This window comes from Trichosurus vulpecula, chromosome 1, assembly GCF_011100635.1.
Source record: "Trichosurus vulpecula isolate mTriVul1 chromosome 1, mTriVul1.pri, whole genome shotgun sequence".
NCBI classification, from domain to species: domain Eukaryota; kingdom Metazoa; phylum Chordata; class Mammalia; order Diprotodontia; family Phalangeridae; genus Trichosurus; species Trichosurus vulpecula.
In genome coordinates, this window is record NC_050573.1 from 70,339,809 (window position 1) to 70,366,991 (window position 27,183).

At 47.6% G+C, this 27,183-nt stretch overlaps 1 protein-coding gene across 1 annotated transcript in view; it reads left to right on the top strand.

Annotated features, from left to right (window-relative positions):
• TNFAIP8L1 (TNF alpha induced protein 8 like 1) overlaps nt 1-25,018 on the top strand; it is a 28,986-nt gene extending 3,968 nt beyond the window's left edge. The window contains 1 exon segment of the mRNA XM_036742276.1: nt 23,262-25,018. Within this exon segment, the coding sequence (XP_036598171.1) occupies nt 23,262-23,827 (566 nt within the window). The 3' untranslated portion in view covers nt 23,828-25,018.
• Nucleotides 25,019-27,183: the final 2,165 nt, after the last annotated feature.

Genomic DNA, 27,183 nt, shown 5'->3' on the forward strand with positions numbered 1-27,183 from the left:
AGGGCCCTTAGAACACAGAATGTCAGAGCTGGGAGGGCCCTTAGGACACAGTGTCAGAGCTGGGAAGAACACAGAATATCAGAGCTGGGAAGTACTTTACAACACAGAATGTCAGAACTCGGCCCTTAAAGCTAAATGACTTTTAGTCCCCTCATTTTACAGATGGGGAAACTGAGTCCCATAAAGATGAAATGACCTGCCCAAAGCCACACTGAGCGGATGGGGACTAGGCCAGTGCTCTGGGCCTTTAGCCCTGACAGATGGTGCTGGATGAATTATGAGAAGGAACACCCTTCTCCTTCTGTCCCCTCCCCCCCACCCCCCCCCTCTATGTTCTCCCCAGACCAGGCTTATAAATGGAGTAGGGAGAGCTAGGTTTGTCCCTTGGCCATTCAGGTTGTAGTTGGCATCACCACCCAAACAGCCCTGATTTTCAGGGGGAGGGAAAAGAGGCACAAAAAAAGAAAGCACCCCTTTTCCTTGGCAGGGTAGCTGAGAGGGCTGGGACATCCTTTCAAATATTTTTCCTGGCAGAAGCCCAAAGCCCATGCTCTGCATCCCTCCCTCCCTTCACACTGTCTCTAGGGTACAGTCTCTCCTTAGAGACTCACAGTATCCTGGAGAAGTCATATCCCCATTTGACAGATGGGGAAACTGAATCCCAAAGAGGAGACTTGCCCACACAGAGCGAGTGGCAGGCTTGGAGTTAGAACCCAGGTGTCCTGGCTCCCATCCCAGGCTCTCCTCATTCAGCCCTGCTGACCACTGGGCCTTGAGAAGCACATTCCTTAGATCCAGGGGGGCCAGTTGAAACAGGATCTGTGGAGCCATGGCCCCGGAGGCAAACTGCCCCCTATCCTGCTGGCCAAGGTGCTGTCATCCCTGGAGCTTTAAAAAAAATGAAAAGGGAGACCCTGCTGACTCTCAGCTCCCAGGTAGCCAATGAATAAACAAGAAATGCCCTGACACGTTGGGGAGCAGCTGGGAGATGTTGGAGGAGGGGCTGGCAAAGGTGTAACCGGGCCCCTGGCCGCGGTGCCTATGGCAACGACAAAGAACAAATACCTGTTGCCTGGACAGAACGCCGGGAGTCATCCAAACATTGGGGCTGTTTCCCGATTGCCCCCCAACTAGAGCCCCTCTCTCCTGGGGAGTGCCCCACACTTGCTGTCCCCTCAGGGCCAGGGGCCTGGAACATTCCTCAGATGAGTGTTGACTGGCTTGGGGTGAGTGTGGAAGAGGCTTGGGGCATGTGGGGTGGGAGAGGCAGTGGAGCAGAAGGGATCCTGGGCTGGGAGTCAGAGCCCCCCAGATGTTCCTGGCTGTGTTCCAGCTTATGGTGGAAATCCCAGGAAAGTTGCTTCTCCTCTCTGGGCCTCTGTTTCCTTATCTGTAAAATGAGGAGTTTGGATTAGCCCCAGGACTTCTTAACCTTCTTCTAGTGGCCTAAGATACCATTTGGCCATCAGTCTGGTGAAGACTCTGGACCTCTTCTCGAAATCATGTTTTTAAATGCATAAAATATTGGATTACAAAGGAAATGAAGTCTATTGAAATTGTTACCAAAATATCCTTTTTAAAATAAATTCACAGGTCCACAAGTTAAGGATTCCTGGCCATTAGATGGTCTGTAAAGGCCTTTCCAGCTCTGGTGGTCTCTGTTCTACACCATTTTACAGATGGGTAAATCAAGGCACAGAAAGGGGGAGTAACTTTTCCAAAGTCACCCATTAAACCAATGCCAGAGCCAGGCTTAGAACTAGGCTTCCTTACTCCTAGGCCTGCCTCTCCCAGAGAATGCCTTCCCTGCGTACTCTGGCCCCTAGGACTTTTGTGGGAGACATGCTTGGTCCCAATACTTCTCCAGTCTTCTTCTTAAAGGGCTCTTACTCCCCTGTCCCGGTAGGTTTTCATTTACTTTCCCCATTGGGTAGAAATAGTTTGGTAATAAGGGAAGATGTATAGAAATGACTGCAGGGAGTCTCCCTGGAAACAAATACATTTCAGATGAAAAGAGATTTTCCTATGTTCTATGAGAGATCTGCATGCTAGGGGTCCTTCTGTGGTAGAAGGGAAGGGGAGCAACTGATGCCCCTGCTCCATTCCTGACCCTAGAATGGGTGTTCTCTTCCTCCTCTGAATGCTTAATAAGTGCCTGAATTGAAAAAGACCAGGCATTTATTAAGCACCTACTATGTATCAAGCACTATGCTAAGTGCCTTACAAATTTTGGTTGTTCAGTTGTTTTAAGTTGTGTCTGACTTATTGTGACCCCTTTTGGGATTTCCTTAGCAGAGACGCTGGAGTGGCTTGCCATTTCCTTCTCCAGCTCATTTGACAGATGAGGAAACTGAGGCAAACAGGATTAAGTGACTTGCCCAGGGTCAGTCATAGAGCTCAGACCCTGTGTCTGAGGCCAGATTTGGACTCAGTCTTCCTGACTCCAGGCCCAGAGCTCTATCCATGGTGCCATCTAGCTGACTCTATCTGCAGTTAGGTCCTGCTCTTCATTGAGAGTCCTTAAACTAGTTTCTTTGACCTAAAACAAGCCAATCCATAGGCTCAAAGGAGGGACCTGGGACCTGGGGGGGGGGGGGGTAAGGAGGAAGAATGACTTGCCTGAGGCCTTGGAGCTGGTAAGTCCATAGGTCAGGATTTGAACCCAGGTGTTCCAACACCAAGTCCAGCCCCCTCCTCTATTCCATAGTGGGGTGCTGGTGGAGAAATAGGACATGTGTGAGTCACAAGAGCAGAGCAGAGTCTGGCAGGGGTGTGCTAGTAAAATGTTTAACAAGCAGTTCTCTGGGAGGGAAAATGTGTTCCTTAAGAGTTTAACCTGCATTATTAACATTTTCTCCATCGTTTTCTTAAGTCTAGACAATCAACAAAACAATAAAACAAACTCCGATTTCTGAGGAGTAAATAAATGCTCGCACTAAAAATTTAACTATCAGCTCTAACACAACCCTAGAATTCTTTGCATTGGTCAGAACCGGTCCCCAGGAGTGGGAGGAAGAAGAGGCAGAGATCCCCTTCAGCTTTCCCTATACCTCTGATGAGCTTGGGAGTTGGAGGGGGGAATGCCTTTTAAAGAGACCCCACCCCTGGTGATCCACCTCCTCCTAGTGAGATACACCCTCCCTTCAGTCCTACCTCTATTTGCTCTGTGACTTTGGATGGATCATTTCCTCTGCAAGCCTCAGTTTCCCAATCTGTAAAATGACTTGGGATCCTTAATAATAAAAGTTTTCATTTCTATAGTGCTTACATACATCCTTAGATCCTTAGATCAATTCTGTGAGTTAGGTACCTTTTTTTTTTTTACTAGATCTGTGATTTCATTGGTTAAAAACAGAACTCCTAGTGAAGAAATTCTCTCCACCAATGCAGTTTGGCATCTGCTCTGCAACATATGGTCTTAGCTTTCTGAGGAAATGAGTGGTGCTGTTGTTATCCCTGTTTTGCAGATGAGAAAGAGACTCAGAGCAGTCAAGCCAGCTGCCCAGCACCCCACAGCCAGGGAGTATCTGAGATAGGATTTGAACCCTGGAGGTCTTGATTCACGCTAGGTCTTCAAGCTCTGCCACTCTGTGGTTGCCTAAGTTCTGCTCTGTTATTGGGAAGGGGCGTCTGACCCTGAACCAACACGATCGGGTTCTGCAAATGTAGATAGAGCGCCTACCATGCTTAGCACTGGCGGGGGGTTATACAAAAATGCCACGAAATAATCCCTGACTTCGAGTGGTCTATAAGTGGGGCAAGTGAATTTTGCCCAGTGAGAATTTAAGGAGGAAGAAATCACTTTCTTCTGTGAGGACCTAGGAAGTCTTCATGGAGGAGGGGGGACCAGGGCTGGGCCCCGAAGGACGAGAAATGTTTCATTGGGCAGAGGTGAGGGCGTGGAAATGTGGCCTGCACAGATCCAGAGAAGGGTATGGTAGTTTAGGACAGTTTGACTCCAGGCCTTAGACCAGGCAGCCGGGCCGGGAGGCAAGGGAGAAGACCAAATCCTGGACTTGTAGAATGAGGCTAGGAGGGGTAGAGTCACCCCAACACGTCAGGACTACCTTGGGCCCCTCCAAGTGAGGGACAGGCCCATTCCTGGTGTGCTGGCCTTTACCTCAGTTGGCCTCAATAGGAGCTCTCCTTGCCACACCTTACCTGATTGTGGGGAAAGACAAAAGACGGGGAGACTAGGCTGAGTTGCAGGAGGTGGCCTTCATTGCTTGGGGCCAGAGTATTTGGGAGGGGGGGGCAGCAGCGGGAATTTGATTGGTGGCGGTCAGAGGCTGGCCTAGCGGGTGCCCTCTCTCCAGGCCTCCCCCATCCTGCTGCACCAACTCATTAATTATTTAAGGTCTTTGGATTCCAGCGTGAAATATTCATTAAATGGGGGAGCAGCCTGCCTGCCCCTCTGGGGGCGGAACAGAGCGTCCCTTCTTTGGCCCGGGGGGTGGATGCCTGTGTAGTAGTCCTGGCTCTGCAGTTGATTTGTGGCATGAACTTGGTCAGGTCACCTCCCTCTCTGGGCTTTGGTTTCCCCATCCACAAAATGAGGCAATTGAATAAGACAAAAATAACAGAAATGGCGCTGGACCCGATCGGAGTCGGGAATCTCAAGATCCAGTCCCAACTTCTGACACAACTAGCTGGGGAGCTCTCATGAATGTGTTCTCATTTCTGTGAGCCTCAGTTTCCTCGTCTGCAAAATGGGAATGATCATGCTTGCAGCCATCTCCCTTACTTGAGCTTGTGAGGAAAGCACTAAAGTTATTATTATTATCCGAGTCCTATCCCAAGTCTCACCCTGGCACGAGGGTGACTCTGAGCTCTTGAAAGCCGTGGCAGATAAGCCCAGGTCCTGGCAAGTCCCGCCATCCTGGAGAGGCGTGTGGTACTGCCCGGCGATGGTCTGTGAACTGCCATTTGAGGAGGATGCCGGCTAAGTGCACCCAGACTCACCCCCAGACTGGGTCCAAGGTGACAGATATCATAACCTTAGTCGCTGGCATGAAGCAGGCAGCTAGGTGGCTCAGTGGGCCTGGAATCAGGAAGACTCGTCTTCCTGAGTTCAAATCCGACCTTAGACATTTACTAGCCATGTGACCCTGGGCAAGTCACTTAACCCTGTTTGCCTCAGTTTTCTCATCATCTCAAAAGGAGCTGGAGAAGGCAAACCACTCTAGTGTCTCTGCCAAGAAAGCCCCAAATGGGGTCAGGAAGAGTCAGACACGACTGAACAAATACACTCTCAGGAGCATTATTGAGAAGGGGCTATGACCAAGGGAAATTGTGGATCCTTGAAGCAGTCAGTTCTGTGATGATTCAGAATCTGTGACCCTGCCTTCCCATTATAATGACAATAATTAATAATGATAATCAATAACTGCTGCTTACATAGTGATTTGCAAAGCAATTCACATACATTTTTTTCATTTGGGACTCACAACCATCATGTAAGGTAGATACTACAGGATTTGTCATCCCCATGAGGAAACTGAGGTTCGGGTCTAAGTAATCTATTTATTGTCACACAGCTAGTCAGTGTCAGAGGCTAGATTTCAGCCCAGGTCTTGATGCTAACAAAAGCCCACTACCCTATTCATTGTGCCACACCTCCCCTGCCCTCTATTCTTCCCTTCACCATCCTGGTCACCTTCTTGGATACTCTTCCACTTAATAAAGGTTTGTTGTTGGGTTTTCTCCTTAAGATAAGTCACCTAAAACTGAACACAAGCCTCCAGATGTGGTCTGACTGGGGACATCTTCCCCAGTCCCAGCCATGCCTCTCTTAATGCTGTCCACAATCACATTGAGTTTTTTGGCTCGCATATCAACCAGCATATTGAGCCTGCTTTCCCCTAAAACCCCCAGAACTTTTTTTTTAGCCTCATCTCCCTCACCAGATATGTGTGAAGTGGATGTTTTTGGAATCCAAGTGAGTTTCTTTGCCAAGGAATCCAAGTTGTTGGTTACCCAAAGAGTAATGGAGAGTGGCATAATGAGCACAAGGAGTCTGGAATCTCCAGTCTCCAATCCTTGACGAATGGAAGTTGTAGCATTAGAAATCCTTCTAGTGCTGATGGTCTGTGTTCTAAGAGGGGGAGCTTCTTGGGGCCAGGGAGTCTGTCTGATTCTTTCTGTGAGGTCTCCCTCACAACATAGCCACATAAATCCAAGGGGCCAGGTGCACACACAGTAAGTAGGCATTGAGAAAGGAAGGAAGGAAGGAAGGAAGGAAGGAAGGAAGGAAGGAAGGAAGGAAGGAAGGAAGGAAGGGAGGAAGGAAGAAAGGGAGAGAGGGAAGGAAGAGAGAGAGGGAAGGAGAGAGGAAAAAGGAAAAAAAGAAAGAAAGAGGGAGGCTCTCTACCCCTGATGAAAGCTGCCCTTGTACTGAATGCTGGGAATGCTGAGGTTCAGAGCAGGGCACTTCCCAACACAGGCATACCTTGGAGATATTGTGGATTTGGTTCCAGACCATGGCTATAAATGAATATTGTAATAGAGAGAGTCACACAAATTTTTTGGTTTCCTAGTACATATAAAAGTTATGTTTATACTGTACTATAGTCTATTCAGTATGTAATAGTATTATGTCTAAAAAGACGATGTACATATCTGAATTAAAAATACTTTATTGATAAAAAATGCTAACCATCATCTGAGCCTTCAGCGAGCTGTAGTCTTTTTGCCGGTGGAGGGTCTTGCCTCCATGCTGGTGGCTGCGGAGCGATCAGGGTAGTGGCTGCTGAAGGCTGGGGTGGCCGTGGCAATTTCTTAAAATAAGGCACCAGTGAAATTTGCCTCATCGATTTATTCTTCCTCTCACTCGAACACTTAAAGACCATTGTAGGGCTATTAATTAGCCTAATTTCAATATTGTTGTGTCTTAGAGAGCAGTCAGAACACACGCATTTCTCAGTTTTGTTCTCTGTCTTCTATGGGTAGGGTTCCTGGCCTCCCAAAACAATGACAACAGTCATATTAAAGATCCACGATGACAGGTCACCCTAACAGATCGAATAATAAGCAAAAGTTTGAAATATTGTGAGAATTACCAAAATGTGACACAGAAATATGATGTGAGTACAGTGTTGTTGGAAAAATGGTCCTGATAAGTTTGCTCGACACAGGATGCCCACAAACCTTAATTAAAAAAAAAAGCAGTATCTGTGAAGCACAATAAAATGAGGTCTGCCTCTACAGAAAGGGCTCCTGACTCAGCTGAAAGTTGGTGCCCAAGGATAGGTTCAGGCTCTGTTTTTCTTGAAGAGTTTTCATGAGAAAAGTTCTTGGCACAGTAACCTGGGACCACCAGGTGCCAGGACCAGTCAGGTTCCTCAGTTGGGACAGTGTCAGGCTAGTGGTCAATACAGAGATTGCAGCTAGTTCCATGACATTGGAGAAGGTACATGTAGTTTACCTTGAGTTTTGTAGTCAAAGCTTGGATCAAACCAAATGAAGGGACATTGGCCATGTGTTCGTAGTCCTAGGGGAAAGTCCAGAGGCCCGGTTGGCCCAGGTAGGAGCGTAGCCCAAAGTGCAAGTTAAGAAGGAAACAGAGATGTGGAGTTCAATGCAATGAGAGTGTCTGGTCACCAGTGGGGATCCAAGATTGAAATTCACATCCTTTGTCCTTTGGTGGATACCAGTAGGAGGAGGTGACCCCTACCCTAAGTGGGGTACAGGCTCGGAGCTGAGTGTCTAGCAGTGGCAATGGATGACAATGAACCTCCCTCCTCTCTCCCTTGGTCCCCCAAGGTCATTGGTGAGATGGGTCACACTGTTTGAGATCCAGTCTGGGGTCAGGTTCATGAGAGTCAGAGTTGGGCACAAGAGAGCCCAGGCTGGGGGCCAGCTACATTGCTGCTCAGATACTGTACAAAGCTACTCCCAGTCCTGACCTTCCCTGAAACTTGGCTGGCCTGTGTGGGTGTTGGCGGAGAAGGGCGGCCCTGGTTCATGCTCCCTGATTCTCTGGTGCTTCCTTGGCTGCCGGAGCTCAGTGCATGAGCTGTGCCTCCCGTTGTACAGTATTCTTCTGAGGTGGAAACATAGGCAGCATACTGGAACAGGAAGGAAGCCTCTGGTTTATTCTGGTCTCTTGCTGGCTCCCCAGGGACCAGAAACATCTCCGCTTGTTGATAAGGAGATTCTGGATAGAACAATGGAATGGGGAATGTGGGGTGGGGAGAGAAGAGGGGAGATGACAGAATTTAGAGCTAGAATTTTGAACCATTTCACAGGGTAGGGGAGTCACCCAGCTGGTTCTCTGAGGCGACATCCAGTACCATTCCTATTCAACCACAGAGCTACAATAGGGACAGTTGGTAAGAAAGCTGAACATACTCTCTGGGGCCCTCCTTAAACCCTGCCGAGCCTGGCATCCTGGAGGAATGGGCTTGGGGCAGACAGCTTGAGCTGGGTTAGGGGACAAAAGCTGTCTGGGTAAAGCCCCATAGGACATCCCTTTTCTTTTCTTCCAACCTGAATTGTACCAACTAGAGAACAGTGGAGCAAGAAGCGGGCTTGGTAGCAAAGAAGCCCACCTGGGCCCTAGGCCAAGATAACAAGTGGGCTTCCATTCATTTCATCAAGCATTTATTTAAGCTCCTACTATGTGCTCTAGAGTTGCTGAGACAAAAGCAGAACACTTCCTGCCCTCTAGTTGCTTACAATCTTAATGTGTGACCGTGTATGGAGAAGCTAACCCAAGTCACCTCGGCTCTGATCCTGGCTCCTTTGAGCAGCTCTAGACCCCAGGTTCTTACTAATGATGGATGACATCTACGTGGCACCTACTCTATGCAGGCACACTCTGCTAAGCACTCTACAGATTTCTCATTTGCTCCTCACACAACACTGGGAGGAGGTGCTGTTATCCCCATTTTACAGACGAGGAAACTGAGAGGGTTAGAGTAACTTGCCCAAGGCTCACATAGTATCTGAGGTTGGATTTGAACTTGGGTCTTCCCGACCCCATGCCCAGAGCTTTATCTACTGTATCACCCGGCTGCCAGTTTCTTGCTGTCTAAAATGAGGAGCCCAGACTTAATGACCTCTATAGTCCTTATAAATCTATGAACCTAGGAAGAAAGCGATCACAACTGCGGTGCCGAGGTCGGGGGAAGACCAGCAGATTTCAGCACCTTTACTGAGCCTTGGAGGGGATTCTATAACTACTCTAAAACACTTTACATTATTTCATTTGATTTTTTTAAAAAAAGTTTTACTGACACCTTTCAAGTCGGCTTCTTAGTCGTTTCTAGGTCTCCTTTGGTTCTAAGACATGGAAATGAGGAAGGAATGCTTTCTAGGCATGGGTCACAGCCCTTGCAAAAACATGGAGGTGGAATAAAGGAATTAGGTAAAGGAATAGGTCAGATTTCCCACTTCTGGAATGGGTTGCAGGACTATTTGGTTGGAATGAAGAATTCATGTAGGAGAGTGGTATGAAATATGACTGGAGAGGAAGAGTCAAGCCGTACTCTGGAGGCTCTTCAATGCCAAGCTGAGAAAGCTGCATTTTGCCCTAACAGCAAGAGAAAGACACTGAAGCTTCCTAAGTAGGGGAAGAGATTATTTTGGTGTCTTTGTAAAGGATGCACTGGAGAGGGGAGAGACCTCTCTGGGAGATCAGTGAGTAGAGGTGATGAAGGCCTCAACAAGGGAAGTAGCCATAGAAATGGAGAGGAGTCAGATGTGAGAGATGTGGAGAGAGAATTGGCAAGATCTGGCAACTGTTTGGATATGGGGGTGAGGAAGAGGGAGGTTATGTTCGGGCTTGTGAGTCTAGGCCGCTAGGGAGAGATGTCACTGCCTTTGGCAGAAATAGGCAAGTCTGGAGAAGAATTGGTTTCAGAAGGGAAGATAATGAATTCCATTTGAGGCATATTGAATTTCAGCTGCTGCAGATTGAGACGTTTAGCAAGCAAGTTGATGATATATCATTAGAGTTCAAGAAAGAGTTGAGGGTTGGATAAATAAATTTGGTAGTTATCTGCCTAGAGGCAATCGTTGAACTTAAAGGAGTAGAGAAACTGCCAAGGAATAGAACAGGGAGAGAAGGAAAAATAGTCCAGAACAGACCCTTGGGGAACTTTTACAGTTAGGAGGTAGAAATGGATGGTGATATGGCGAGGAGGAAAAGTCGGAGAGGTAAGAGAATGAAGAGGGTACAGTCAGAAGTCAAAAAAGGAGGGAATATACATGACGGGAAAGTGCTTGACAGTGGTCAAGGCTAACGGCAGTCAAGGAGCATGAGGACTGAAACAGAGCGCTTGGATTTGGCCATCAAGAGAACCTTGGTAAACCAGAGGGAGCAGTTTCCGTCCATCGGTGGGGTAGGAAGCCAGACTTGGAGGCATTGAGAAATGAGTGGATGGTAAGGAAGGTAGTTCACAAGCAGCTTCTTCTAGGCATCCGGCTATAAAAGGGAAAGCCCTAGGATGCTCTGGAGAGGATGGGAGGATCAAGTGAAGGCTTGGTGTTTCTGAAAGAATGTAGAAGGCTGAGGTATGTGTGTATGTGGAGCCAAGAGATAAGGAGAGATTGGAGATGAGAAGAAGGAAGACTTTGGAAAGGTGAGCTCCCACAGGAGACTAGAAGAACTGGGATCAGGGGTCACAAGTATTTGTTTGTTCTGTCTAAAAGCCAGCCCACCAGAGTCTCACAGGCTGGAGCAAAGGTGGAGAGAACAGGGGATGACTGGAGGGGTTTGGAGGTGGGGGAATAAAGGAAAGAGAGAGTTCACAGTGGATGGCCTTCTTCTCAGCAAAGTGGAAGTGAGGTGGGTCCTCCTCATAGAGAAATGGGAGAAGTGATAGTTTTGAGGGGTTGTAGAGGGAAGAGCTTTGGAAGAATTGCTGTGGGAAGTTTAAGAGAAAAATCAAGGAAGAAGAAAAAACAGCCGTGCCACAGTTGTGATTAGATAAATTTCTAGAGTTCAGAGTTGGCACAGTTGTCTTTTGGCCACAGTAAAAGTTGCCACTTCCTGCAGGGGCATTCACCAGAGAGCGAGTAGCAGCGGAGAAGGCAGATAGTGGGGATAACCCAGGGCTGGGGTTTGACAACGTGTAAGAGGCCGTGAGACGAGGTAGCAAGAGGGTTTAAGTGGGGACTGGAGAGAATAGCAGAGCATGGGTGAATTGGTCAGACTGGAAGGAAGAAAGTGAAACCTGAGCATGAGTGTCAGATTGGCATAATAAGGAGGGATGATGGGACTGAAGGTCACACGGAAGTCAAAGAATAGCATTAGCTCAGGAATTCTTAACTTGTGGTCTGTGGACTTGGCTTTAATATATTTCAATTCCTATATTTCAATATATTTGGTTTCCTTTGTAATTTTACATATTCTATACATATAAAGACATTACTCTGAGAAGAGGTCTACAGACCGCCAGAAGGGGCCAGGATATATACACACATACACAAAAGATTATGGACCCCTGGTTTAAAAAGTGAGGCAGAGATGGAAGAGGACTTTGGGAGTGCAGGATGGTGGATGTAGCCCAGGCATGGGTGATGGCAAGAGCTCAGGTGACTATTAATAGGTCCATGGAACTCTCCAAGTATGAGGGCAAGAGTGAGGCTAGAGAGGAAGACTGTGGGCCAGGTACTGAGCTCCTGAAGGAAGGAAGGAGGGAGAGTTACCTGAAGGACTACAGATGACTGAAACAAGGACCTGGCATGGGTGGTCTATGGAGCGTGCCTTAAAGGAGGGAGGTTGTTACGTGATGATGGTGGCAGAGAGGAAGTCTAGAGTGACAATGAGGATCAGAGTGTGCCTTCTCCTCCTCCTCCTCTTGGTTCAGTGTGGTGGGGGGCTGGAGGAGGCCTATGATAGAAAGAGGAACACCTATTATTGGTGAGGCCAGTGAACACAGGAGGAAAAAGATGAGAGCTGAAAGAGACCTTTGAAATTATCTAGTCCAACCTTACCCCATCTCCCATTTTACAGTTAAGGAAACTGAGGACTGAGGGGTTTAAGTGATTGGTCCAGAGTCACAGGGCAGTAATTAGCAAAGTCAAGATTTGAACCCAGGTCCTCAAAAATCTAATGCTCTTAGCACTGTGCCAGGATGCCCTGAGAAAGTAGAAGAGTGTGAGGAAGAGGTCTAGGATGGAGGAGAGTTTGTTAATGACTGGGCAGAGGGAAGGCTACGCTGGATGGTGAGGAGAGCTCTGACAGTGGTAGCAGGTGTGGATCTTTGCCTCATTATGCAGTGATTCTGAATCACAGGGATTCAGAAGGAGGAGGAAGTGGGAGTTCTCTAGCTGCAGAATGGGGGAAGTCACGCCCCCCCAGGAGGGGAGGCTGTGATGATGAAGGGCAGCAGTTGGGGCTGTCTTAAAGAAGAGGCTGAGCTGGCAAGGAGATGGGGTTGGACAGATGGGTCAGGATCCTGTGGACACTGACTGGACTCACACTTGGCACTTCGCCTCATTCCAACATGGTGGCCAATGACACCCAGAGGATATCCTTCCTGTGACATATGCGCTTGGCTCCTGGTTGGGCTGCGTGTCGGAGTCCCTGACCCTGAACCAGGTTCTGGCTAGCCAGATGCCTGGCATCTGGACACTCACTGGGTATGGATGGATATCTGAGCCACTGCTGTTTCTTGCAGATCTTACAGTGAAGCAGGGCAGAGTAAATATCCCTTCCACATACCACACACAGAAGTAGGTTTGGGGGTGAGGAAGTCTCCAAATCCATCTTCTAAGGGGGGAATGAAGTTAGAGCCCTATCCTCCCCAGTCCAGAGATAGAGAAAGGGCTCTTGGTATGAGCCATGGCCCCCATCTACCTGGGGGCTCAGTCATAACTGGCATTCACTCCACAATCCCCCCAGAGTAGGACCTGCCTTCATGCATGGTGGGAGGCTCTGGAACAATAAGGGTCTGAGAAGGGTCAGAGCTGGGACGTCCATCCTAACTGGGCATATGATAACAGATCAGCCTTGAGATCCCAGGTTCCTGGATGGGTGAGTGGCCACAGTCCACCGACATCGTATATGCTTCTGTAGCATTGCATGCTAGGGCCTGGGCCACAGCTGCTGATCACCATTGTAGAATATGAGCCCTAAAAGGACCCGCTCAGTCCCAGTGAAAGGTAGGATGTGAAAGTGTGGCATGCCAAGTTCAAGGAAGGATTTATTAAGTGCCTACTATGTGCCAGGCCACACAGCTGATAAATATCTGAGGCCGGATTAGAAGAGAATGCTACATTTGGAGTGCTGGGATCTCCATTAAGGTCCTATCTTTCCCACATACTAATTATGTAACCTAGGCAAATCACTTCCCCTCTGAATGCCTTGGTTTCCCCATCTGTAAAATGCAGGCAATCAGACTTGTACTAGCTATCTCAGGTGTGGTGATGATCTTTGAGATAATCTGCATAGATGCTTTGTAAATGTGAGTTGTTATAATTAATTATTATAAAACAATTAAAGAAACACCCCATATGTCCCTAGTGCTTTAAAGTTTACAGAATGTCTTCCTTGTAACCACCTGGTGAGGGGTGTGGTGTGAGGATTGTCAGCCCCGTTTGACAAATAAGGAACCTGAACCTCCACAAAGTAAACCGACTTAGCCAGGATCACACAGCTAGCAGGCGTGAGAGCTTACACCCACGTTTCCTGACTCTGGTTTCAGTGTTTTTTTTCACATCTTTATGTTCAGGAAGTAGGGGACATTGGGCTGGAGGATTAGGATGGGGTTGAATTGTGGAGGACCTCCAAGACCAGGCTTCAAAGTTTGTCCGTAAGGAGCCACGAGAAGCTCTCCCCCAGGGAATGCTGGAGAGGAAAACGTGGCCTGCCTTGAGTAGAGGGTCATGGTGTGCAGTCTCCATTAAGCCCTCTTTAGGCAGCCAGAGGGGGTAGCAGGAGTAAGCAAGCCTCTGGGGTTCAGACAAAGGTGAGCTTTGTTACAGCCCAATACCACAGGGTCTCCGCAGAACAGAAGGCAGCCCATGTGCTCACCATACATGCCTTCTTCTTCCTACAGCATGAGCTAGGAGGATTGTCATGTCTGGGGGCATGAGGGACTGGGGCAGGGTTAACCCCTGATGTTTGGAACTGTTAGGCCTTTCCCTCCCCCAATCTGCAAACACGAAAAAGTGAGGATGTTTCACTTTGCCCAGCTAGTCTCATCTCCCCAACTGGGCTCTGAGGGGACCAAGAAAGAGGGACCTGCCTCTGCCCAACAGCAAACCTTTTTACTCAGGAGAGCTAACCAACAGGCGCCTTTTGTGTGTCCATGTGGGCTTGTGGTGTAAAGAGCTCTGGGCTTGGGGTCAGGAGCCCCGACTTCCAATCCCATTTGAGTGGCTGTGTGACTAACTGTAGGCAGGTCACCCAATCTCTCCTCAGTCCCTGGTTCCCCCATTCTAAAGTGGAGACAATGGTACCTGCCCTGCCACCTTCCCAAGAATTTTGTAAGCTGCCATAGAATGTTGGAACCGGGAGAGACCTTGGAGCCCGTCTATTTCGACATCCCCCATCTCACGTTTTAGATGGGGCGAATGAGGCTCCCAGGAGAAAAGAGACCCATTCGCCCGCTCGTGAAGTCAGAACTCAAACCTGGTCTTCCAGCCGCCTCCGGGGCCTTGACTTCCTGGCTCTCCCCCTGGCATCCTGCCGCCCCCACATTTTCCTAGAGCACTTTGGGCTTCTCCTTTGCCGTGACTACATTCTGCTTGGGATCATTTCTGTACCTGTCTTGCTTGCCTTACTAAAATATTAGAGTATAGTCGAATTACACGCAAAGAGAGAGAGAGATTGGAAATATAGAGTGGAAAGTACTGATTTCTGTACATTCATGTTCCCCTTGGTCCAAGGGTTCTTAACCTGGGGTCCACAGACACCGCCCCAAGGTCTATGGAGGTCTGTGAACATGAATGGGAAAAAAATACATCTTTATTTTCACTAAGCTTTGGTTTCTTTTCATCATCATTAATGCACTTTGTGCATTTAAAAACCTAGTCTGAGGAGGGGTCCATAGGCTTGCCCAGACTGACTGCCCGTGGGGTCCAGGACATACACACCCACACACCCATACCCACATACACACACACGCACTGTTAACCCCCCCCCCCATTCTCCCCCCCCCCATTAGTAAAATATAAGCTGTTTAAAATGAGTGAAGGAGCCCAGGTTTCCACTCAGGTTCTCCAACTCCAACCCCAGGGCTCTTCCCCGCTGACCACAGGCCCAACAGTTTACCCACCAGGCTATCAACAAGGTAAGAGTAGGTGTGCAGAGTGGGAGACAAGGGTGAACAAGGCATTAGGAGGCTCCCTGGGATTCCTAGACCAGTTTAGGGAATGGCACAGAAAGCTGGGACTGTATGATCTGAGCTTGGTCTTGAAGAATGGCTATTCAGAGTCAGCAACAAGGAGGAGCAGGGGCCTCTGGACGGGCATTAGCAGTAGCCTGGCAGTGGTCAAGCAAGCACACAATGTTTTCAAGCGGCAGTGGACCCATTAGTTTAATGCAAGGAGGGGAGGATAGGGCCCCATGGAAGAGGGCCTTGAATGCCAGGCTAAGGGATTTGGTTTTCACCTTGAAGGCAGTGGAAGCCGCTAAATATTTTAGATCAGAGAAAGTAGTTCATCAGAGATGACAGGTGGGGCCCAGGCAGGAAGGATATGGTGAGAGGAAGAAACACCTGGCATGGCCCAAGAGCCTCAGAGGGTTTTAGTAAACAACTGAGGTGTGTCTGTGGGTGTCTATGGGTGTGGGTGATTGGTCTGTGGGTGTGCATGTGAATGGCATAGGGGGCTGAGTTTTGTGGTGTGTGGAGGGGGAGGGGGTGTGTGGCGGGGTGAGGGCCCCCCTTCCTGGAGGTCTTCCACCAAAGGCAGGATAACGACCTGACTGGATAGTGCAGCTGGGTGGCGAAGTTTTAAATCAGGAATGCCTAAGTTTGAAGCCTACTTCAGGTACCACCTGTTTGACCCTGGGCCAGTCACTGAAGTGACTCTCTGGGCCTCAGTTTCTTCATCTGTAAAATGGACATAGCAGCCCCTGCCTTACCCAGAGCAAATGAGATAACATATGGAAAGAACTCTGTAAATCTTAAAACGTTATTATGAGCATGAGTTATTATTATATTGTCGGGAGGATTTTTGGATGGCTTTAGCTTTGGCCAGATGGTCTTTGAAGTCCCTTCCAATTCTGTGATACTGAGGCTAAGAGACAAGTTCAGAAGCTATTTATTACAAAGGTCCAGCTGTGAGGAAATAAGATGCTATGCTCCACAATGACCCGGAGAGTAGAGAGGACTGGGGTCACCTGTGAGAAGTGCTGCTGAGGAGGGTAGAAACCGGAGGTGTTGGAGAAGATGTGGGAACGAGGAGCGGAGGACCAGAACAGGGAAGGCCACTAGAACATAAGTGTGTGTGTGGGGAGGACCCTTAGCACACAGGGTGTCAGGGCTGGGAGGGGCCTTAGAACAGAGGGTGTCAGGGCTGGGAGGGGCCTCAGAACACAGGGTATCAGGGCTTGGAAGGCCCTTAGAACATAAAATGTCGGGGCTGGAAGGGCCCTTAGAACCCAGGGTGTCAGGGCTGGGAGGGCCCTTAGAACACAGGGTGTCAGAGCTGGGAGGGCCCTTAGAACTCAGGATGTGGGTGGGGAGGGGCCTTAGAACATAAAATGTCAGGGGAATAATCAGTTCACAAGCATTTATTAGTGTTTTACGCACCAGGCATTGTGTCCTTAAGCCTTGGAGATATAAAGACAAAAATGAGACTCCCCGCCCTCAAGGGCTTACATTCTACAAAAATTTAAAGTCAATCTCTTATCCTATCATTTTACAGTGAGATATAAGAACTAGGGGTGCAGTGGATAGAATGCTGGGCAGGAAGCTAGCAGCAGGAAGATCTGAGTTCAAATCCAGCCTCTGACACTTACTAGCTGTGTGACCCTGGGCAAGTCATTTAACCCTGCTTGCCTCAGTTTCCTCATCTGTAAAAATGAGCTGGAGAAGGAAATGGCAAACGACCCCGGTGTCTCTGCCAAGGAAACCCCCGAAAGAGGACACTGAAAATGACTAAACATCAACATAAGCACGAGACTTGTAATAAGAAGAGTCTTATTCTTTGGTCTGAATATCGAGTCTGCTGTTGGTGTGACCTCGAACAAACAACCCATAACCTCTCTGGGCCTCATTGTTCTCATCTGGACCAGATAATCTCTTATGAGGCCTTCTAGCTCTAAAACCTATGATCCTATAGACAGAAAAACTGAGGCCCAGAGAAAAGGACTGACTTGCCCAAAGTCACGCAGTTAGAAAAAGCAAAGCCAGACCTAGACTCCAGGAGGCCCAGGCCACTGCCAAGGTCCTAGCTACCTGAATTGTGCTTCCTCCTCCTCCTCCTCCTCCTCCTCCTCCTCCTCCTCTGCTAAGTAAATGATTGGTCCCTGATCAGAAACCCCGGCCTGCCAACTTCCAGCTATGGGCAGGGCTGCCCCTGTATTTTTTCTGCTCTTTAATATGAGTGGGAGCCAGCCCCCGTCCAAGGTTCACACTGTTAAAAAAATCAATGTTTTTACATCAAAGGAAATTCTGACTAACCATTGCATTTCCAGAAAGCCATAAATAACTCTGTTGTGAAAACCATGGGCACAATAAATTTCTTGGTGGCTCTACTCTGATTGGCTCGCTAATCTACAACAGGCTTTGGGGGTCAGGGAGGATTCTCTATTATCTGCTGGGCTAGGGGTCTGGATGACTAAGGAGAGCTTCTCACCTTAAGTGCAAAGTGCTTTGTGTTAATTATAGTGGAAAGAGAATCAGGGGCCCTCCATCCAAATCCTGGGCTTTGTCACTAACTAGTTATGTGGTAAGGGCCTACTCTAGGCCCATTTCCTCATCTCCAAAAGAGGGATAAAAATACACTCTGTTGTGATGTGATGAAGGGGTCTAAATTCGAAGCTCAGAGAACTGGGTCTGAATCTCAGCCACAGGGACATGGACGTACTCTGGGCTTCCTTTCTTTGTAAAAGAAGGATAGACATATGCTGTTATGGGGTGAAAAGAGCCCCAGCCTCAGGGTCAGAAGTCCTGAGTTTCTTCCACTTTGGACAGATCACTTGTTCTCCCTCTGAGGTTCCTCCTGAAAAAAGACAGGACTGGACTACAGCAGAGGGTCTTCATCCTTTTTCTGTCCTGGACCCCTTTGGCAGTCAGACTGGGGAAGCCTAGGGAACCCTTTTCAGAAGAATGTTTTTAAATACACAAACTAAAATGCAGAGGATTACGAAGGAAACCGATTCTAGTGAAACATAATAATCAATTTCACAGACCCCAGGTGAAGAACCCCTTTCGCTACCCAGTGTTGAGGGGCCCTCCCAGGTCTGAATCCTCTGAATTCTACTTCCTGGGCATCATAGTAAGAAAAGTGCTTTATGAATCTAAAAGTTCTGCAGAAACGCAAATTATTGCTTTGATGATCATCGGCACAAACATCCGCTCAGAACCGTGGAAAGGAGTCCAGTTTCTCATTCTCACCCTGTGACTATCAGGACTCCTTTTCCGACCAGCCATGGCCGGGGCTCATTAGACAACATAAACACAAAAAGATCTAGGCGTTTGGGGAATGTTTCCAGATTCTTCTGTTTCCAAATCCTTTCTGCCAAAATCATCTTCCTAAAGTCACTCCCCTGCTTCAGGACTCCCCCTGGCCATGTCTACCCTGAGCACGTGAAGATTTCCCGTGCAATATGGTGCAGATGAGAACAACTTGTTCCATCGGCCATGAAGGAGCTGAAGCGGGCCCTGTGGAGCTTAGAGCTTGGTCAGACGTCAAAGCCGCCAAGGTCACCCACTGCATCCTGGGCCATCCCCAGTGGTCTTGACTTGTGTCTTGCCACTGGACCTCAATGATTCTGGAAGACATAGTGAGGCTGACGACTTTGCAGCTCTGCCTCATTTAAATCCAATTCACTCAATCAAGGCATTGATGATGGCATCTGTGATGTCATTGGTCCTTTTAGAAAGGAGGGACCAACAATAAGAATTATATACAATCTGGCTCCAGCCTCGCTTCCATTTCACCCCAGGCTCATTTCACATTTCTCCCTTTTACAAACTGTAAATTCCAACCAAACCACCCTCCTTCTGCTATTTCTTGAACTTGGAGTTCCATCTCTAGCCTCTGTCCCCTTCATTTCCCATGTGTGAAATATTCTCTTACACTCCTGGTTCTCGGAAATCCTCTGCTTTCTTCAAGCTCCACTGAGGGGCCACCTCCTACAGGAAGCCTTCCCTGTTCTCCCTAGTTTGTCAGTGCTTTCTCTGGCCTCTCAAATTAAGTCATATTTATTTATCTGTGTTGATGTCCAGGGCTGTGCTGGAGCCAGCTCGAACTGGCTCACAAGAGCCAATTGTTAAATTTTCAGTGTGAGCATTTACACCTTAGATACAAATCGAGACTTACAGCTTGTTTTATTGTTATGCTGACCATCTAGACTTAAGAAAGTGATGGAGAAAATGTTAATACTTCAAATTAAACTTAAAAGTGTGTTCTGAAAATTTTTTTTTTTCCTGGAGAGCCAGTTGTTACACGTTTACAAGCATACCACTGGTAGTATCACTCCAGTAGACTGTAAGGACTTATTCCTTCCTCCATTCAGTCAACACTCATTTACGAAGCATCTTATGGATGCAAAGTACCATATATGCTAGGACTTGGTGAAATAAAACTTTGCATCTAGTAGGTGCTTCATAAATGTGTGCTGAATGGATTGGGGAAAGGAATAATAAAGAAATTGAAAGCATTGAGGGAAAGTGCATCCATTCCAACAGTGTGGTGCAGTAGAAAGTGCCCTGGATGGGCTAGCAAAGATGGATTCTGGGCCAGCTCTGTCACTAAGCAGTTGGAGGAGTCTCTTCCCCATCCAAGTTCTCAGTTTCCCCAGCTGTAAAATGAGAAGATTGGCCTCTATCAACAAGTTCCTTTCCAGCTCTATGAGCTTCCAGTTCTGACTCTAGGTTTGGGGAAGTGGGTTTGCTGAATCTAATCCCTTGACAAGCCTTGAAGGCAGAACCAAAAGTACACAATAGGCACTCAGCAAATATTTGAAGACTGATCAAGAACCAAGTCCCTTCTGTGGTCACATTGACCTGAACGTTCCTTTCAGCCAGGAAGAATGCACTCCACCCATGCCTGCTTATCCTGTGTGATTCATGCCTTTTGTCTGTGTCACTGTTTTTTAAAATTTTGTTTCATTTCTAAGTTTTTGGATTTTTCACTCATAGAAATATTCTTCCTTGTATCCTTCACACTTCTCTCATTCTTCCCTACCCTGCGAGCCTTCCCATGTAGCAAACAAAAATAGTTAAGCAAAACTAACCCACAGAGAGACCCATCTGACAGCATATATAATATTCTACACCCATAGTCCCCCACCTCTACACAAAAGAAAGATGGTTACTGCGCAAAGTCTTCCAAATAGTCTGTCATAACCCAAACCAGATCAGGCTACCCTTTGTTGCTGGCTGACTTCATGACAAGCTCAGGCTACCCTTCCTTGCTGGCTGATTTCATGACAAGCTTCCTTGGGTCACAGCTGCTAAAAACATATGGGCTGCTCCCATAGGGCAGTGCCCACAGAATGGCGCTAGCTTCTGGGTGTGCCATCCTGTGATTGAATCTGTTATTGATTCAGGAACTTGGAAGGGGAACTAGGAATTACAGAAATGAGCGATGCTGTAGCAAATAACAGAGCCAGGATTCACACCTAGGTCTTCCTACCCTAAATCCCATGCTGGCTCCACGACCCCCTGCTTGCATTTGAAGATAGGCTGGGGTGGTAGTGATCCTGCTCCTCTCTAGAGGAGGCTTAGCATTGTGTGGCCGAAGGAGCATTAGGGCTTGGGGTTAGAAGTTGTGCCCTTGATGCTGGATAGCATGTGTGGGTGACTAGAAGTTGACTTCACCAGAAGGAAGGTCATGCTTGCCCCCATCTGCCTTATAGGATTGTTATATGGAAAACTTCAAAGGGCTATAAAAAACAAGAACAGTCATTTTGAGAGCAATTTATTATTACTTCCTGGGCCTCGGTTTCCTAATCTGGAAAATGGACTAGCTGGCAAGGCATTGTGAAGCAACAGCAAGAGTGCTGAAACTGAAGTGGGAGACGTGAGACTTGAATTGGAATCCTGGCTCTGCCAGTCACTACGGGACTTTTCTGGGCCTTGGTTTCCTTATCTGTAAAAGGAGCAGGTTGTACTAGATTGCCTCTGAACTTCCTTCCAATTCTAAATCTGTGATCTTCTAAACTCTAAAGTCACTATAACTCACGTTCTTATGGTAAGTGCCAGTTCTGAGGGTCCCACAAAAGGTAATCTACAAATGCCCACAGGTAATGTCGCTTCTCTTCAGTTGGACAAGGATTTGTTAAATGCACAGTATGCAGTGTGGGATTCAGGGGTAAAAATGAAAAACAGCCTCTGCCCTCAAGGAGTTTATGTTTTACCAGAGGACAAGATGCAACGTAATTTGAGGAGGGAGAGAGGAACAACTCTAGGGAGAATCAGGAAAACTGGTACATGAGCTGAGTCTCTAGGGAGCTAGAGATTCCAAAAAGCAGAGATAAGGGAGGGCATCCCTGGCATGAGGAACAGCCATACAAAGTCATGGAGGCAGGGGGATGAAATGCCACATTTAGGGAAGAACAAGTAGATGGTCTTGGATGAAATCTAAAAAGTATATGAAGTTACCTGAAATAAGTCTGGAAAGGGAGGGAGGCTAGAGGCAGACTGTGAAGGGCTTTAAATGCCAAGCTGAGGAGTTCAGATTTTATCCTAGAGTCAATATCGAGTCAGTGCAGTTTCTCGAAGCAGGGGGCCGACTTGATCTGACCGGTGCTTTAGGAAGATTATTTGGGCAGTTGTGTGGCAGATGGATGGGAACAGGGGAAGACTGAGAATAGGCAGACCTGTTAAGAAGCTATGAGTGGAGTCTGGATGAGAGGTGATGACAGCCTTTAGTGGGGTAGTGGCCATGAGAGTGGAGAGAAGGGATGGTGGATGGGAGAGATTTGTATAGGAGAATCAACTGGTGCGGCTTGGCCAATTAATGAATATTTGAGTGTGGGGAAGACAGGAGACTCAAGAATGATTCCAAGGTATTTGGAATTCCAAGGTCCCCCAGGAATTTGGGGAGACAATGGCTTCTCTGCATGCCCAAGATGTTAGAATTGCCTTTCTTAAATGGTGAGACAGTTTTCTTGTCCCCTGAGGGATGAAAGTCTCAACCTGTCATTTTCAGGTTTCTGGAGGAAGGAAATTGCTTTCCGATTCTTAAAATACTTACAACCCACCCTCATCCCTACCCCTTCTATACATCTGCTGTTAAAGAAATTCATCTTTATTTTTCCCTTTCCCAATTGTTAAACTGAAGTCATTTACTTCCTTTAAGGGAAGGGGAGAGGAATAAGCATTTATATGGTGCCTACTGTGCGCCAGGCACTATGCTAAGCACGTTACACATATTATTTCATTTGACCCTTACAAAAATCCTTCAAAATAGGTAGCTGCTGTTATTATCACTATTTTACAGCTGAGGAAGCTGAGGCAGACAGGTAGAATGACCTGCCCAAAGTCCCACAACTATTGTCTGAGTACAAATTTGAACTCAGGCCCTTCTGACTGCACCTTACCACCTAGCCATTTGCTTTTCTTTTTCAAACAAACCAAAATCCTTGATGAAGTTAATAGATGACTAGTCTTTGTCCTGGAGAGAAGAAAAGGCTTTCCCACCTTTCCTTAGAAAAGTGGAATCCTGCAGGTATAGGATGTCATTTACACTAAGAGCCACCTTGATGCATCAGGTGGTTTTGCCTAACTTTTTTATTTTATAAGGGAAGGAAACTGCAATGATATGAAGCCAAAAAGGTACAAATGAAATGTCTTTATTTAAAAAAAATTAAGAAATCATTAGAGGACTCTTGATTGTCAGGGCCATTAAGAATCAGAGATGGAGTCTAACCTCCTTTGGCTCCTAGAGATGTGCCTTACCTTAGGTCCTACAACTAGGAAGTGTGAGAACAAAGCCTATTTTACAAATGGGAGGAGGAGGAGGGGAATGATGTCACAACAAAATGAGAGTGAAGGATACAGTGTCATGAAACAAGCTGCCAAGGTGGGGGGAAGGCTGGCCAGAGAACTTCAGCTGGGGTGCAAGGGATTACTCACATGCACTTTTCTCTTTCTTCTTTCTTTCTTTCTCTCTCCCCTCCTGCCTTCCTTCAGCAAACATGGACACCTTCAGCACCAAGAACCTTGCCCTTCAGGCTCAGAAGAAACTCTTGAGCAAGATGGCATCCAAAACCATGGCCAGCGTGTTCATCGATGACACAAGCAGCGAGGTCTTGGATGAGCTCTACAGGGTGACAAAGGAATTCACCCGGAACCGCAAGGAGGCTCAAAAGATCATCAAGGACCTCATCAAGGTTGTCATGAAGCTGGGTATCCTCTACCGCAACGGGCAGTTCAGCCCAGAAGAGCTGGCGCTGATGGAACGCTTTCGAAAGAAGGTCCATCACCTGGCCATGACAGCAGTCAGCTTCTACCAGATAGACTTCACATTCGACCGTCGGGTCATGGCCACCGCCCTCCACGAGTGTCGAGACCTGCTGCACCAGGCTGTCAACACACACCTGACAAGCAAATCCCATTCTCGGATCAACCGTGTCTTTAACCACTTTGCAGACTATGAATTCCTGGCGGCTCTCTATGGACCCTCTGAGCCCTACCGCTCCCACCTGCGACGGATCTGTGACGGGATCAATAAAATGCTGGATGAAGATAGCATATGACCTCAGAAACTATATGAAATACAGGGACAACTATACTGCTATGGCCTCGGAGGTGGGGGAGATGTGTTTTTATTCCTATTTCTTTTCTCCCAATCTGAATCTAGCCCGACTGACTTGATCTTCTCCCATTCCTTACGGCATAACAGGGAATTTGCAACCCACAGAATTGTTTTACCAGCAGATTTCACAGGCATCGCCTCCACCTGTGTAGGAAGTGCTCTCAGGGAACAGAGGAGCCCAAGGGGCTTTTTGCTTCCAAGAGTGGTGCATTTTACCGTGGAGGAGAATATGGCGTGGTGGCTAGCAGCACCTCAGCTTTGGGGAGTTGGCCACACACCCCCAATGAATCCTCTGACTTGGTCGGTCTGAGCTCTCATTCCTGTGTGTAGCTCAGGAACTGCCCTGTGGTCTTATGAGATCCAGCTGCATTCACACTTCTGAAAGCCCAGTGTATGCAGTCCAGGAGCTAGCTAGAGAAAACCTACCGCATAGGAGCAGGCCTCCTTCCCACTCTCAATGTTAACAGGACCTTGGGGTTGTTTCATGCAAAGAGGCAAAGGCCTGGGAGTTCCAGTACATGCAGGCTTTAGGTGCTGTATCTGTTTGCAAGGCCTGCAGAAGGTTCAGGAAGATTTGGTGTTTTTTGTTTTCGTTTTTTAGGACTTAAAGGTTCGTAAGAACCAGATCTGTTTAGGATATAATCTTGGGCTAAAGAAACAGCTAGCAGAGGGAAGATAGATACTACTGTTGAGGAGAGATTGATGGTTCATCTTACATGTCCCCTTTTGAACTCAAAGGCGCATAGTTGCTTGTCCTGTGGTATTTTTCCACCGTGGCTGGGACTCCCTTTCCACATGTGGGCAAAAGGCCATGACCACCCCCATCCTCATCCATGAGATGCAAATGAACCTTCCATACTGTGGATTCTCATTTCCAGTGAGATCAGAGATGAAGCTTCAGACCAAATGACAAATGGGCACTTTGTTTATCCTAAGAGGAACCCAGAGGTTCCCCAATGACATTCTGTCCTCAGTTCCTCCAACTGATTCTATCAATATAATTGTTTGTGTTTGTTCCTTGGTCACTATCCAATCTGGCCTTAGTATTTCACGGGTTTGGGATTAAAAAAAAATTTTTTTTTAAAGACAACTGACACTACTGAGCTATTTAAATAAAATCACATGTCTTCTACTTGGACTGACTCAAAGCTGGTAATTAACTGGCATGCAACTGGTTCCCAGTCTGGCCTTGCTCTCCCTCTTCCCTTTTGCCTTTTAAATGGAAATAATGGTCCTAGCACTGCACAAACGATCATACTCTGGTGACCTTTTCTGACAACAGCTCCCATTTCCCCACCCCTCAGTGTGGAGGCTACAGGCAGTGGGAGTGTGGGCCACTCTATTCCAGAACAAGGGTTCATTTCAGAACATGGCCAGCTTGGCTGTGGACTCCAAAGACCAATGCAGCTCAGTTTTTTTACTCATCTTAAAATCACAAGTTTCAAGAGAAACACACACACACACACACGAAAGAACCAGTGTAGGGGGGAGCTGGAAAAAAAGCCCATCCATGCTGACAGACTGAGGTGGTCTGTCTGGAGCTGCAAGTCCCTTTGCTACCCATGCCCCACCCCAAATGCCACTGAGGGCATTGTCCACATACCACATATGAAAACAACTGACAATGAGGTAGGCTGCTCTAAGGAAGGCACAGAAAGCAGAATCCTGGGCAAATTCCTGCCTGTTTGACTGGTGGGGGCCCAGAGGAGAGCAGTGAGTAAGACTATCTCATCCCAGGGAGGAACGGGCCACAGCTCAGAACTTGCTTTTGTCATGTACGAAGTACATGCCTTAGTGAAGGCAATGGGTCCTCAGCAGATCCAGGCTTGACTTAGCTTTTCAACCTGGTGCCTGCAGTGAGGAGTGCAGCTGGGGGCTTTTGCAAGCCTGGTCTTTCAGATGACTACAAGGTTTGGAGCATGGAGCTGCTCTGCCTGCTCGATGCTTCCTGCTCCTCCGTCAGTTCACAAAGTGGATAAATTTCAGGCTTTCATGTTTCAAAGCCCAACCACCTTCAGTCTAAGTACATTCCCCCATAGGTGGAGGCTAATTTATACATAACAAGGAATCTCTTTGCACTAGAATCAGAGTGTCAAAGTCTGAAAGAACCTCTGGGACCACCCAGTCCTACCTCCTCATTTTGCAGAACAGAGACTGAGACGGTCTCGATGTCTCCCATCTAATCATGCTGCTCCCACCTTAATGCCAGTCCTCATTAGTGTCCCCTAGAACTATCACATAACCTCCTAACTGGTTTTCCCACCTTCACTGTTGACCCCCCCCCCCTCCAAGCCATCCTTCATGCAGCGGCCAGGTTCGTCTTCATGCACCAATCCGGACCTATCATTCTTGTGTTTAAAAGCCTCAGTGCCTACCAAGCCTATACTACTTACCCTGGCACTCACAACCCTCCCTGAACTGGTGCCACCCTCCCCTTCCTGCCTCAAACAGGACAACTCTGTTCATAGCATGGGTCTCATGCTCTACCACCATATGTGGGCTGTGATGACTAGACTGTTTCTACCCCTATTGCTTTCCCATCCTCTAAAACCAAGTTTAAATGGCATTGCTGAAAAATCTTCCCTCAGCCCAACACAGCCATCCTTTGCTTCCTTTGACCTCAGAGAGCCCTTCATTTTCATCTAAGGCACCTAACAAGTATCACTCATTGTCAGAGTGAGCTGTGATTAGGTCTGTTCCCTTGCAGACTGTAACCTCCACAAGGAAAGAGCCTAATTCGATTTTCCTATCTCCCAAACTCTTGAATAGAAGTGAATCTGCCCAGTTGTTTGTTGTTCATTTGTTTCAATCATGTCAGATTCTTTGTGACCCCATTTGGGGTTTTCTTGGCAAAGACGCGGGCGTTGTTTGCCATTTCCTTCTCCAGCTCATTTTACAGATGAGGAAACTGAGGCAAACAGGGTTAAGAAACTTGCCTAGGGCCACACAGCTAATAAGTATAAGAGGTCACATTTGAACTCAGGCCTGACTCCAGGGCCAGCACTCTACTATACCAGAGCTGTACGGCCACATACTGGCAGAGCTGGGCTTAGAGGTTGTTTTGACCCCCAGTCCAATATGCTGTTCATGGCCCTATGCTACTGTTCTGCACTGTCACACTAGGGGCTACAGATTTTCCCCAACCTCAGAATCTGTAGTTCCAATCTGATCCTCCCTCCACCCCTTATTTTGAGAACATCGATTTGTACTTGAATGTCTTTCATCTTGGCATCCAATCCTCTGGGAAGTGACCAGAGTTCCATTTTTCCAATAGGCAAACCAAAGACTCTTGATTGA